The sequence below is a fragment of the Rattus norvegicus genome, chromosome X (genome assembly GCF_036323735.1).
Source record: "Rattus norvegicus strain BN/NHsdMcwi chromosome X, GRCr8, whole genome shotgun sequence".
Taxonomy (NCBI): Eukaryota; Metazoa; Chordata; class Mammalia; order Rodentia; family Muridae; genus Rattus; species Rattus norvegicus.
Window position 1 is genome coordinate 82,483,976 of NC_086039.1, and position 14,839 is coordinate 82,498,814.

At 38.9% G+C, this 14,839-nt stretch overlaps 1 protein-coding gene across 3 annotated transcripts in view; it reads right to left on the reverse strand.

Annotated features, from left to right (window-relative positions):
• Chm (CHM Rab escort protein) overlaps positions 1-14,839 on the reverse strand; it is a 158,787-nt gene that overhangs the window by 88,513 nt on the left and 55,435 nt on the right. For all 3 annotated transcript variants that reach the window (XR_005497922.1, XM_039099489.2, NM_017067.1), the window contains 2 exon segments: positions 14,041-14,165; positions 67-445 (listed from right to left, as the gene is read on the reverse strand). Coding sequence is in view for 2 of the 3 variants with exons in the window: in NM_017067.1 (NP_058763.1) it covers positions 67-445; positions 14,041-14,165 (504 nt within the window). In the remaining variant the exon portion in view is untranslated.

Consider the following 14,839-nt stretch of genomic DNA (forward strand, 5'->3'; position numbering starts at 1 on the left):
ATGCTTTTTTCAATCAATTAAAAATTATGATTGTTCTATGTTAAGATGCATAAAATTGGTACTTACTTTTGAAACTAAATCAATGTTAAATCTTCTGCCTTCTTTAATAATCTGTGAGTAAGTGATTCTGTTTTTCTTTGGTGTCTCTGTGTTGTCTTGGACTTTAGGCACATTTTCACTTGGTTCTTCTGTTGAACTTTTAGCATCACTATTTTCTTTCTTTCCTGTGGCTTCAGCATCATTGACTTCTGGTGAACTCTCTGGACCAGGGCACTGGCTTTGTTCTGCAGGTATTTCACAGCTCCCCATGCTTAATGGCTCCACTGCAGTAGGAAGGCAAGAAGTTTCTGCAGCCTCGGCAGCCTCTGCGGACTGTGCAGATGTCACAGAAGCATGATTTTTCTGCAGTGCACCAGCTTCTTCAACATCTTTGTGCAAATCCTGACTAATAAGAAATTATAATAATTAATATCATGCTTCCAATAGTTCTATCATACTGTTACAATTTACTTACTGTTTGAAAATTTTCATAGCAAGTTTTATTCCTGGTATCCTTAATGTCTTAAGTTCAGGGTATGTATTGTTTCACGTGACCCATACATTAAACCACCATCTGTTAAAGTTTCAATGCAACATGAAACATTAAGATATGAAATCCATAAAATATTTTAATATTAAAGAGGTCATAAACATGAATTTTTTGAGAATTAACAGCAGACAGTGGAATCATTTTTAAAAGCGAACCAACACAGTGTAATCTTCAAAATGAGCAAGTAGAGCTGTAAACCCCAACGCCATTGCTGATTAACTCTCGGAATGTACTCTCTAGCCCCACAACATCCAGAGAGAATAGGATCTACTATCACATTTGCTCTAAAACTAAACTGACACACTGCAGGAGAGCCCAGCATTGTACCTGGGGCAGAGCAAATGCTCAGTAGTGGTAATTATCAAAGAGGAGTAACGTAAAGCTCTTTGGGCCTGATAGTATGACAGAGTACCGTGAGTCCAATGGGGGAAAACCTAACAAGAAAAAATTCAGTTTTCCTATTATTCTCTGGTACCTACCAGGATCTTTTCACACTATTTCCTATTTACCCTTGATATTTATTCCTACACCGAAAGCTTCATTTCGAAAGTTATTACCATAGTAAGCATTTTTAGTCTAATGTTATCTTGAAGTAATGGGCTCACATTTTGCTTGCCTATTTTGTACATTTCTCTGCCACTATGTTCACTCTTCTCACTGAGATGCCTTCTTGTTCAAGACCTGGTCCCAATGCCTTCTCTTGATATGTCTGTTAAGTAACATATGCTAACTGGTGTTAAAAATCTAACAGTAGCTCTTCCACTATCAAACCTAAATCCTACCTCCCCCCCACCCCCTGCAAAAATAGAACATTATAAACGGGAGAGACCTCATGAAACTAAAAAGCATCCATAAAGCTAAGGACCTTCATTAAGAAAAAGGTGGCGGCCTACACGATAGGAAAAGAATTTTTTACCAATGCCATATCCAATAAAGGACTGATATCCAAAATATATAATGATTCAAGGCTAGATGTTCAAACAATCCAATTAAAAATGGAGAACAGCTCGAAACAGATTCTTTTTTTTCCATCTTTATTACATTGGGTATTTCTTATTTACATTTCGATTGTTATTCCCTTTCCCGGTTTCCAGGCCAACATCCCAGTAACCCCCCTCCTTCTCTATGGGTATTCCCTTCCCCACCCACCCCCCCATTACTGCCCTCCCCCCAACAATCACATCCACTGGGGTTCAGCCTTGGCAGGACTAAGGGCTTCCCCTTCCACTGATGCTCTTACTAGGCTATTCATTGCTACCTATGAGGTTGGAGCCCAGGGTCAGTCCATGTATAGTCTTTGGGTAGTGGCTTAGTCCCTGGAAGCTCTGGTTGCTTGGCATTGTTGTTCATATGGGGTCTCGAGCCCCTTCAAGCTCTTCCAGTCCTTTCTCTGATTCCTTCAACGGGGGTCCCATTCTCAGTTCAGTGGTTTACTGCTGGCATTCGCTTAGGTATTTGCAGTATTCTGGCTGTGTCTCTCAGGAGACATCTACATCCAGTTCCTGTCAGCCTGCACTTCTTTGCTTCATCCATCTTATCTAGTTTGGTGGCTGTATATGTATGGGCCACATGTAGGGCAGGCTCTGAATGGGTGTTCCTTCTGCCTCTGTTCTAACCTTTGCTTCCCCATTCCCTCCCAAGGGTATTCTTGCGAAACGGATTCTTAATAGAGGAATTTGCAATTGGCTGAGAAATGCTTAAATGTTCTACATCCTTAGAAATCAGGAAAGTGGAAATCAAAACTATGCTAAGATTGATCTTACACTTGCTAAAATGCCTGATGTCAGTAACATAAGTGACAGCTCATGTTGGCAAAGATGTGGAGCAAGGGAAACTCTCGTCCATTGCTGGTGGGACTACAAACTTTATAGTCACTATGGACATTAGTATGGTGGTTCTTCAGAAAATTGAGACTCAATCTACCTCAAAGTCAAGCTATACCACCCATGGATATATGTCCAAGGGCACTCCATACTACCACAAGGATACTAGCTCAACCATGTTCATTATGGCTTTATTCATAATAGTCAGAAACTGCAACAACCTAAATGCCCATCAACAGAAGAATAGGTAAACAAAATGTGGGACATTTACACAATGGAGTATCACTCAGCTGCTAAAAATGACATCATGAAATTTGCAAAGGGATGAAACTTAAAAAAATCATTCTGCGTTAGATAACTCAGACCCAGAAAGAAAACAGTGAATATATTCACTTATAAGATGATATTAGCCATTAAGTAAATGATAAGTTCTCTGCAGAATCTGAGAGGCCATATAAAGAGAAGAGCTGTAGTGGGGATGCACGATGCATGGATCTTTCAGGGAAGGAGAAATAGAAAAAAATTTCAGGTAGATTGGGGTTAGGTGAAGACAAAAATGGGAAGGATGTATGGGGGGGAGATGGGACAGAGGGAAAAAATGTGGGGAAAGATGGCTAGAATTGGGGGACAACTTGGAGGCAATGTGGAAACCTAGTACAATGGAAACTTCCTGGAATCTATAAGAACTTCCAGTAATGGAGGACATGGAGTCCGAACTGGCTATCTATTGTAGCCAGACAAGGCTCCCAATCACTGGACAGGGTGGTATTCAATTGAGTTGTTGGCTAAGGTAGTACTGCGGAGATCTCCCCAAAACTAAGGGTGATCCTAGGACAGAGATTCCTTTCTGCAAATTGACAGCAGGACCCCTTGTTGAAGACAACATCCACATAGTTCTTTGAATGTGGAGTAGTAGATGTGATGCCTGTATTCTAGTCTCTTTGGTATGGGGAAGTACTCTGCAAGTTACTGAAAAAGAAATGTGGACACCAACCCAGCTACAAAACCTTCAACCTACAATCTGTCCTGCCTGCTAGATGTACTGGAGCAACTGTTGCACAGTGTTTGTAGGAGTAATCAGTATCTTATTTAACGTACAGCTCACTCCACAAGAGGGAGCCCATGCCTGACACTACTTGGATAGCCAGAGACCAGAGACCAGAGACTAAAAACATGCCTGATAAAGAAATGACTCCTCATATTCTGCTATACTCATGGATCAGTATTTTGTCTAGTTATTGTCAGCGAAACTCTCTCCAGCAGCAGATGGGAGTGGATGGAGAGACCCACAGCCAGATATTATGCTGTGTCTATGTTGAAGGTCTCCATTGAGTCCTTTCCCTTGAAGCTTAGGGAATCAACAGAAGATGGGGAAGAATGACTACAGGAGTGACACTAGGAGAACGTGTCCACTGAATCACTAAATAGGACTCACATTGGCTCATACAGACTGAAACAGCAAGCATGGTCTGTACCAGGTCTTCTGTATATATATATTATGGATTTTAGCTTGTTAGTTTTTGTAGGACTCTTAAGAGTGGGAATAAGTATATCTCTAACTCTTTTGCCTATGCGTGGATTCTTTCCTCCTGTGGGGTTGCCTATTTTGCCTTGTCTTACTGTATTTTGTTTTGTCATGTTTGGCTGTTGTCTCTTAGAGGCTTGCTGAGGCTTTGATGAGAGATAGAGGCGGAATGGATCTCGGGAAGAGGGGAGTTGATGGGGTGGGGGTGGGGGTTGGAAGGTGTGGACAGAAGGGAAACTGTCAGGATATATTACATGAGAGAAGAATCTATTTCCAATAAAAAATAAAATGCCATCAAATGTATTGTCAAAAATGTAGTGATAACTTTAATGAAATTTAATTTAAAAGCAACTGATATCATTAATGTTACAGCAAGACTTTTCCTAAGTAGGTAACAATAGTGGAGAAAAGACATAAGTTCTAGTGCCTCATGTCATCACTTGAGAGATCCTAGGCAAGACCCTTAATATCACATAAACTGCTCACCTGTAAAATAGGTGTAAGTCTATTTACAATGCCTTTCCTAGTAGAGTTATAAGATGAACTAACTTATGTAAAAAGTATTCAAGGAACTCAAAAAGGTTAAACATAAGGTAGAGATTAAATGTCAAGTTTTGTGAAACTGCCTTTAGGTCAAAAGAAAAACCTCAAAACTTGTACCTACATTGTCTCACATGATGGAAAATCTGACCATAAAGTGCACAAAAATACCATTATAGTTAACATTAAAAGCAAAGAGCTAGCAGTTAAGATGTCCTGTTTTCAAGTCTGTTGCTAGGAGACAATTCTGATCAGCATTATTGGGGAGAACATATCTCTTTGGTTTAGATGAGATAATCCATCATGGCAGGAAGTCAGGAACATACGGTAGGAACCTGGAGGTCTGCATCGAAGCAGCGACTTAAACAAATATTGTGTACTGGATTATTTCCTCTAGCTATCTCAGCTATCTTTCTTTTTTTATTATTTTTTTTCTCTAATCTTTTTCACAGTTCAGATTTTATTCCCCTCCCAGTCCACCCTTTGACTATTCCTCATTCCATACGCTGCCTCCCCACCAAACCTCTAAACTCCCTGGGGCCTCCAGTCTCTTGGTTAGGTGCACCTTCTCTGACTGAACCCGGACCCAGCAGTCCTCTGCTGTGTATGTGTTGGAGGCCTCATTTCAGCTGGTGTATGCTGCCTGGGTGTATGCTGCTCAGTATCTGAGAGACCTCAGGGGTCCAGGTTAGTTGAGACTGCTGGTCCTCCTACAGGGTTGCCCTCCTCCTCAGCTTCCTCCAGCTTTTCCCTAATTCAACCAGAGGGGTCAGGGCTTCTGTTCATTGGTTGGGTATAAATATCTGCATCCGACTCATTCTGCTGCCCCTGTTTGTAAGCACACCATATCAGTTACCTTTCTTAAGTAGCTCTGAAAATCTACATAAGGACTGCATTGCTCACAGTGAACTCAGTCCTTCTGTTATTCTGCAGTTATGAAAACGACCCATAGACCCACAGGCCAACCTGTTGAGTCAATTTCTCAGTGTTGCAGTCTTTCCTCAATTGATTCTAGTTTTTGCAAAACTGATGAAGATTAAACAGCACTAATGTATAATTTTCAAGTATAATGACTTGAAAAAAACAAAACAAACCAGGGTTCCAATGCCATTTCTAGCCTCTCAAAAGTGTCTGCAGTTCCAGCTCCAGAGGATCCAACACCCTCTTGTGAAAGAACCCAGACATGTGACATACACTCACAATACCATACACATGAATAAAGATTAATATTTAAAATCTTGAAAAATTACAAGTCATGATAAAAATGTGATTTGTATGTTTTCTACAGTAATGTTCACATGTCTGAATTTGCTTGAAAAGTCAATAAAACTAAAGGTGACAACTTTTAGCAAATGTTCCATGTCTAAAGATTAAGCTAAAAAGTGACAGGATAATTAATTACACTGCACAGATAAGATAGAATATGGCAACTTCCTTTATTACAGACTATGATGAGAACAGCATGAAAATTGAGCATAGCAACTGATTTACTCAGTGTCTATCTCATACATTAAGTAAAAGAGGTATTATGAGGTAAAGGAAATCCATTATCCAGTGCTAGACAATCTGAAAGCTGAAAGTCAAAACATTCCATTAACGGTATAATCAATGGTTGAATAAATCTAATACTGTGGGAACTGTATAAGGAAAGAATTACTCTTTTGCAATTTGTCTTACACTGACAAAGTACTAAGTCACAATGTTTTCAACATCACAAGCTGGTGAAGTTCCTAGTTCTACAGGAAACATAGAAGCATTAAAATATACTACTACTCCCAATTTTTGCTGAAATTCCAAGTATTTTTGGAGTTCCACCAAGTGTAAGGTTGATATCTAAACGTAATCAAGAACTAGAAACTCCTAAATACCCACATAATTACTCAGTAAAGAAAATTCCTTTAACCAAAAGGACGATAATCCCATGAAATTTAAAACCTTACATTGTGGTTCATATATAAGCAGCATTTTGTAAAAAGATATTCTACTGCCAAAAAAAAAACTTTAGAATAACAGTTCAATTTTAGTAACTCAAATGTATTTGAAAACCATAAAAATGTATCTGCTAGATAAAAGACAGTGGATTATAAGCCCTCAAAAGAGGCTTTTAATTATAAAATACTAAAATGATTTTAACATACGAAGGAAAAAAATCAGCATCATTAGTTCTGTAAAATTTTTACTATCAAAGTAGATTACACAAAGTAAGCCTAATATCACTTATAATGCCAATTTGAATCTCAAGGGCCATGATAGATGAACTGTACTTTTTAAAAATTTATCCTTACTACAAAATGCTGACTGCTTTATATAAATGCATTTGCTTTAATAATTGTCGAAATGTATCTGTAACTTAAGGAGCTTGGAGATATTAATTCTATTGTTATCTAATATCATTCATCAATTAATGGTAATAAACAGGGGGTACTTCCAAATGAATATGCCATAATCCTTTACATAAGTTAAAAAACAAAAAGGCAAATGCCAATCAGCTAGTTAATTTTTTCAGTACAGGTGCTCCCTATTTTTCACCTTTTACACATTTTCCCCAATACAGCATATTGTAGAAAGTGTGTTCTTTTACTTTTAGCTATACATTTTGTTCTAAGGACGTCCATTTTGATTTGCATGGTTTATTATACTTTCTGGCTCTTTATTTCTAAAATACATAAATATTCTATGACTATGCAAAAGAATTACAGATCAGACTATACAAACTGTTCCAGAAAGATAGATTTTGAATTTCTCCATATAATATATAGTAGAAATGTCTCCAGTTTTGTCCAATTTAAATGTGTTTTTGAACTCTATAGAATACAACTGAAGTATCAGCCTTTCCTTACATCTATCCCAGAACAAAACCTCATGGGGTTACTGCAGGTAACCTTAGCTGCCTACTCCGTCAAAGGGCCCTTCTTCCTTCCTAGGAGATAAACTGAGTTCATGACAATTTCTCAGGCAGAAGGTTCCCAGCCCTAGGAATGAATCACGCTTGATCAAAAACTTTTGTTGTAACTGTCTTTCATATTTGGTGTGATGGATTTAAAAGTGCACATGCACTTCAGTTTTACCCAGTTAAGGTAGACTCCTTTGAAAGCTCTTGACAAAACCTTTCTATAATAATAATGATAATAATGATGATCACCCAATTCCTTCTCTGCACAGAGATCTTTGGTATGTGTGAGACCTTGTCTGGAATGATAACAGCTATCTAGATAGTAACAGTCTAGAGGCCCTGGATGGAAAACTAAGGAAACAATACTGCTGTCTAAATACTCCAACGTGTATAAGCTAAAGGAGCTACAAATCCTCTGTTGACCTGCCTGATTCACTCCTATCTACCTACTGTTTCAACAACTTTCAATCGGCATGCTTTCACAGCCTAGAACAAACCTACTGTACACCATGATAAACGACTTGCTACGAACTGAAAGAATGTATCAGATGGAATTTTTATTTCGTTCTTCCTAAAAGACTAATGCCACTGATAATACTGTTCAAGAAGTTTATTGTTTTAGAACTCAAAATGAAGTGGAATTTCAGATTCTATCACAATAGAATATTCAGTTTTGATATCATTACCAACCCACTCAAAAGTCAGTTCATTTAAATTTAAGAAATATTTTTATGCTGGCTTAAGTGTATATCAAAAAGGGGGAAATGATAGTCATTAATGTTCAAAACTAGAGAAGAAAATAACATATGTTGTTGACATTTGTTTAGAATAATAAAATTCAGGGTTGGGGATTTAGCTCAGTGGTAGAGCGCTTGCCTAGCAAGTGCAAGGCCCTGGGTTCAGTCCTCAGCTCCAGAAAAAAAATAAAATAAAATTCCTTCTTACTAGACCCGTGAGCAAAGGCCACTTGCTGCCAATACTGACAAACTGAGTTTGATCCCAGGCACTATATGGTAAAAAAACAGAACTCCAACAAATTTATCTGACTTCCACCCATGTACATGTGATTATACACACACACACACACACACACACACACACACACACACACACACACACACACAGACACAGACACAGACACACACAGACACACACGGGGGGGGGAGAGAGAGAGAGAGAGAGAGAGAGAGAGAGAGAGAGAGAGAGAGAGAGGAGAAATAAAAATACATTTTCTTATTAAAGAAAAAACATGAGAGGCTGGGGATTTAGCTCAGTGGTAGAGCGCTTGCCTAGGAAGCGCAAGGCCCTGGGTTCGGTCCCCAGCTCCGAAAAAAAGAACCAAAAAAAGAAAAAAGACAAAAAAAAGAAAAACATGAGTATAATATGCAATCGTTTTTTATCTAGGAATCATTTGCATTTTGTGACCTAAGTCTATACAAGATTTAAAGCTAGAAATAATGGCAACTTTACTTCCCCTGTATAAACTAAGAAATATTCCTGAGCATATAAACTACAATCTCCACAAATCAAGAATACTGGAATTTCATATGTTTTCATGAGTTCAAGATGCAGTGCTGGGAGGGATAGAAAGATACTGTCTCACAAAACCAAACCCAAAACTGAAAAGAAGTACAGTGAGCACAGCAGAGGACTCAGACTTAGGGAGCTATGAGTCCAAGCACTGGCACTGTGATCTCTGCCGCTCATTAAACTTCAGTTTATCATTTTATAACAACTCATGAATGTGGCTTTGGCATAAAAAAAAAAACAATGTAGCAAAATATATAAAGGAAGGCTATAGCTACTGCTACAAAACAGCCAAAGACTTTAGGTACGTTTTCTTCCCTCCCTTTAATTAGTCAGTTGCTTAACTTCAAAAGTTCAAACTACTTAATCAGACTGTGTAAGTCCTAGGAATGCATGGGGCACAATTGAGCCTGTTCCCTAGAGGGCTGATAGTATGTAAATAATCAATATTGGTGTTCACATGACTGACTGGGATTCATTGAAATCCACACGATTCAGTTCTAGCTCTGGATTACCTCAGTTGGCCTTTGTGGAGGTCTTATCTGTAGAGCAGTTCATTGCCTTGTCAGAAAGCTTATTAGGATTTGGGGTTTTGTTGTTTTTCTCTACTATGTAAAGCTGACCAGAAGGGTTAGTTGTGTGTTGAGGCTAAGTTGGCTAGTTGGGTTGGCTTCTTAACATTAAGATAGCTGAATGGAGCTCCAGACCTAGATCTCAATGATTCGGTTGGCTTCTCAGTGGAACCCAACTGAAGTTGTCTAACTGCCTCTTCTCAAAGTTCAGGAAAAAGAGTAGAGCTACTTGAGACCTTGTAGAAGAGGTGTACGTGTCTGCCTTAGTATGTTGTTGCTCATGATTATTTTAGAAACTGGATTTTTAAAGACTTTGAGTTTCACAACAAGGAAAAGCCACAGTTTGTGGTATCCTATAGCTTTACTTTATGTATTTCTTCCCTTTAGGAAAAACCTACGCTACCATGTGCACAGACTGCCCAATGAATGGGTCATTTTTCCACAACCCTGGTGTAGTACAGAATCCAGCCATTACCATTTTCCTGCATTATTTTGACATGGAAAATTCTGTACATTTTGGCTGCAGTATGGATGGTAGAATATACTTTGATGAATCATCTCTACTTGTTTGTTTGTTTATTTATTACTAGACCTCCTTCTCCCCCTCCACTTACTCTCTGCCTATAGGATGTACTGTATGTAGTCATGAATTAATATATTAGTAGTCAGTATTAATATATTAGAAATCTACAGATCTGTTTTGTACTTTTTATACTATTAGATACTTATAATCAAAACTTTAGGGTATTGAATAAATTTACTCTTATTAGCGAGAAAAAAATCAGTTAAAGGAGAGAGAACCTTTGAATACCAAAGCATTAGAAGGTTCCAAGTGACACTCCTCCATTGTTGATGGGATTGCAGACTGGTACAACCATTCTGGAAATCAGTCTGGAGGTTCCTCAGAAAATTGGATATTGAACTACCTGAGGATCCAGCTATACCTCTCTTGGGCATATACCCAAAAGATGCCCCAACATATAAAAAAGGCACGTGCTCCACTATGTTCATCGTAGCCTTATTTATAATAGCCAGAAGCTGGAAAGAACCCAGATGCCCTTCAACAGAGGAATGGATACAGAAAATGTGGTACATCTACACAATGGAATATTACTCAGCTATCAAAAACAATGCCTTTATGAAACTCATAGACAAATGGTTGGAACTGGAAAATATCATCCTGAGTGAGGTAACCCAATCACAGAAAAACACACATGGTATGCACTCATTGATAAGTGGCTATTAGCCCAAATGCTTGAATTACCCTAGATGCATAGAACACATGAAACTCAAGACGGAGGATCAAAATGTGAATGTTTCACTCCTTCTTTAAAAGGGGAACAAGAATACCCTTGGCAGGGAAGGGAGAGGCAAAGATTAAAACAGAGACAGAAGGAACACCCATTCAGAGCCTGCCCCACATGTGGCCCATACATATACAGCCACCCAATTAGACAAGATGGATGAAGCAAAGAAGTGCAGACTGACAGGAGCTGGATGTAGATCGCTCCTGAAAGACACAGCCAGGATACAGCAAATACAGAGGCGAATGCCAGCAGCAAACCACTGAACTGAGAATAGGACCCCCGTTGAAGGAATCAGAGAAAGAACTGGAAGAGCTTGAAGGGGCTCGAGACCCCATATGTACAACAATGTCAAGCAACCAGAGCTTCCAGGGACTAAGCCACTACCTAAAGACTATACATGGACTGACCCTGGACTCTGACCTCATAGGTAGTAATGAATATCCTAGTAAGAGCACCAGTGGAAGGGGAAGCCCTGGGTCCTGCTAAGACTGAACCCCCAGTGAACTAGACTGGTGGGGGGAGGGGGACAATGGGGGGAGGATGGGGAGGGGAACACCCATAAGGAAGGGGAGGGATTAGTGGGATGTTTGCCCGGAAACCAGGAAAGGGAATAATACTCGAAATGTAAATAAGAAATACTCAAGTTAATAAAAAAAAAAGAAGAAGGTTCCAAGTGGTAGGATGAAGAACAAAACTCTAACAAACAATCTCCAAACTTTTCTAGAGTCCTATGTTGATGGGAAAGATGTTCTAAGGAGTGAGGAGAATATTAACCTAATCCTCATACCACACACAGAAAAGAACTAAAGTGGGTCGTGAACAAATATGCACAATATGTAATTATAGTCTTCTGAAAATACATTCAAATGAAGATATCTCACAGTCAATGAAAAAACAATCCGCAGAAAGGAAAAATAAGTAAATGGCACTTCATTAATATCTGTCAAACCTGCTGGGCAAAATATCCTGTTTAAAGAGGATAAAAAGACAAGTTTTAGGTCAGGGAAAGTAGTCTTAAACTAGTTACTAAGGAACAAATATCTACAAAAAGAATTCTGTAATCAACAAGAAAAAACTCAATTTACTTTAAAAATATGCAAAAGGCATTGATCAACAGACAGTTCACCCAAAACACATAGGAATGCCAAGTAACTACAGAAAATGATGTACAAAAGAAGCCATTGGTGAAATTCATCCTTACATCAAAAATGTGGGGTGATTTGTAGCTCAACTGGTAGAGTTCGATCCCTAGCACTGCATAAACTCGGGAGGGGTACACACCTGTAACCTCAGCACTCTGGAAGGATGCGGCAGGAGGGCAGACAGGAGCTCAGGGCCATCCTAAGCAACATAAAAAGATCTAGTGCCAGATATTCAAACATAAGTGACAAAATAAAATTCAATGGTGCTGTCCCATTGCTCTACCTCATGTCCCAGTAGAGTAAGAGCCAGAGCCCCTGCAATAGATAGTGGGGACATAGAAAAAAGCTTTTAGCCTGTACATAGCAAAGAAATCTATCAAGTGAAGAGGCAGCCCACAGAACAGGAGAAAACCTTAGTCATCTATATTTCTGAGAGGATTAGGATAGTATAGACAACAAAGTCAAACAATTTAACATCAAGAAAACAAACCTAATTTCAAAGTCAAAGATCTATTGTTAGTTTATTTGAGACGCATCCATACTGACTTCCATAGTGGCTAGGCCACACTTACACAACACTATATAAAAATTGCCTTTTGTCTATATTTATTGTATTTTTCTTAAGAACATATTTATTTTATGTGTATGAGTGTTTTGCCTGCATGCATATATGTATACCGCATGCACACCTGGTGTCCAAGTGTTGTGGTTTGCCTTGCCAAGATATAATATAGATAACATGGTTAATGAACAGAATTGATGGACTGGGTGATCAGCATATTGTTGGTTTTATAAATTGCAGAATGGTAATAATGCTTAGTTCACCTATGTATAGGGAAAAGGTTTTTTAACTGGACAAAAAGGGGGAAATGTTGTGGTTTGCCTTGAAATTTTCTCTGAATTTGTTAAATAAAGGCAGGAGCGTGAGATTTGGACAGAGGGAAAAGTCAGGAGCAAGAGGGGGATTAGATTCAGAGAATAGGGTTAGAGAGGAATGTTGGCGACAGTTGAGCCAGTGGAACCTGAGCAGGAGGGGGAGAGGGTGGAACAGTTGAGAGTGTGAGGGGAGGAGAAGGGAACGGTTTAGAGACAGGATGGGGAACTGAGAAGAGTTAGAAGAGACAGGAGATGGAGAGAGGGGAGAAGCTAGGAGTCGTTGTTAAGAGAAGGAGAAACTAAAGCATAAAAGAGTTGATATATTTGGGAGAGTGAGTAAAGAAAAGAGAGAGAGAGAGGAGAAGCAAGGAGTCGTTGTGGGAGAAGGAGAAGCTGGAGACTTGGTAAATAAAAGGTGCAAGGGATAGATGGTACCGGGCTTTGTATGTTTAAGTGGGCAATTATATCTTACCAATTGGATCTAAGATTATTGTGTGGTGTGTTTTTATATGTAAGAGTCTCAGTGTAAGAAAGTGTGTGGCTGGGCTGTGTTTCCGCCAAGATATCCAGCAGATATCTGGGGCACTGAGGTGTGGAACCCAAGCAGGGTAAAACACCCAGAGAAAGACATTTACCGCTTCAGTTTTATTTTTTTATTTTTATTATTTTTTTACAACAACATCCAAGGAGGTAAGAAAAGGACATCAGAGATCTTAGAACTCGAGTTAGGGGTGGTTCTGAGCCATCATATTGATGCTGAGTCCTCTGTAAGAGTAGAAGAGTAGGAAGTGCTCTCAACAGGTAAGCCACCTCTTGAGCCTACTTTCTTATACCACTCAGGACCACCTGTCAAGGGTGGACTGGACCCTGTGACACCTATAGGAACTGATCTGTCCTCTATCAATCATTAATTAACAAAATGGTTCCACAGACTTGCCTACAGGTCTAGAGGCATTTTCTCAATTCAAGTTACCTCTCTACAGATTCCTATAGCTTGTGTGGAGCTGACCAGTCAGCTCAGCCCTACTGGAACACAGGATTGATACAAGGATAAAATGAAGTGCATGGCATTAATATTAGACATTATTACACCAAAATCAGAGAACGCCAATGGTGGGTTACAGCTTAAAAAGGAAAGAAAGCTAATGTATCAATTTCACTATAGCAGCATCCTTATTACTGAAGAAGCGTGGAAAGAAGGAAAGAGCTGTTTTCTTATTGAATGCTACAGAAATGATTTTCATACCTGGCATAACAAAATACTTCTACATGTTGAATTGTTTTGTCCTTGCTACTAAGAGGAATAGCTTCTTCGTTTTCAAGTATCTGTTCTTGCCACATTGAATTTTCAGTCACAACATCATTATTTTCCTAAACAAAACACAGAAAAGAAGTTTTAACTAAACTAAATAATTTCCAAGAGACATTGTATCTTGTCTTAAATTCATGTTTTTATTTGTAATCGCATCAAAATTTAATGACATCAGAATAACTGAACTGACACCAAAAGTGTGCCAGCTTCAAGGGAGGCAGGGGCAAACAATGCATAAAATGTATCAAAAGCTAGGTGTCTATGAGGCCCTGTTGTGCCTGAAAAATGCTGTTTCCTTCCAGTTATCCACTATCTCTGGCTGGCTCTCAAATTCTTTCTGTTCCCTCTTCTGCATAGATCTCTGAGCTTTGATGGGAAGGATGCAATATGATAAAGCCATCAAATTTAGGGCCCAGCATTTCAAAGACTCTAACTCTCTGAATGTTGTCCACTAGACCACACCCATTTATGCAATAGTATTTAAACTATAACCTCACTGCAGCTTTATCACCCATATTTTTGTCTTCAGGAGAGCCACTGATGATATACTCTATTAAAGTCAGTGAAAGCAAGTACCTTGCTTAGTAGACTAATTGAATGCTGTAAGCAACACCTCTTAGCTAACTGAATACAGTTTCCTGAACTATTAGCATCTCTTTTCCCAACCTTCTCAGCTTATTTTAATCTATAAAACGAGTCTTAGAGAAAATGTTGAACTCTACAGCAGCACGAC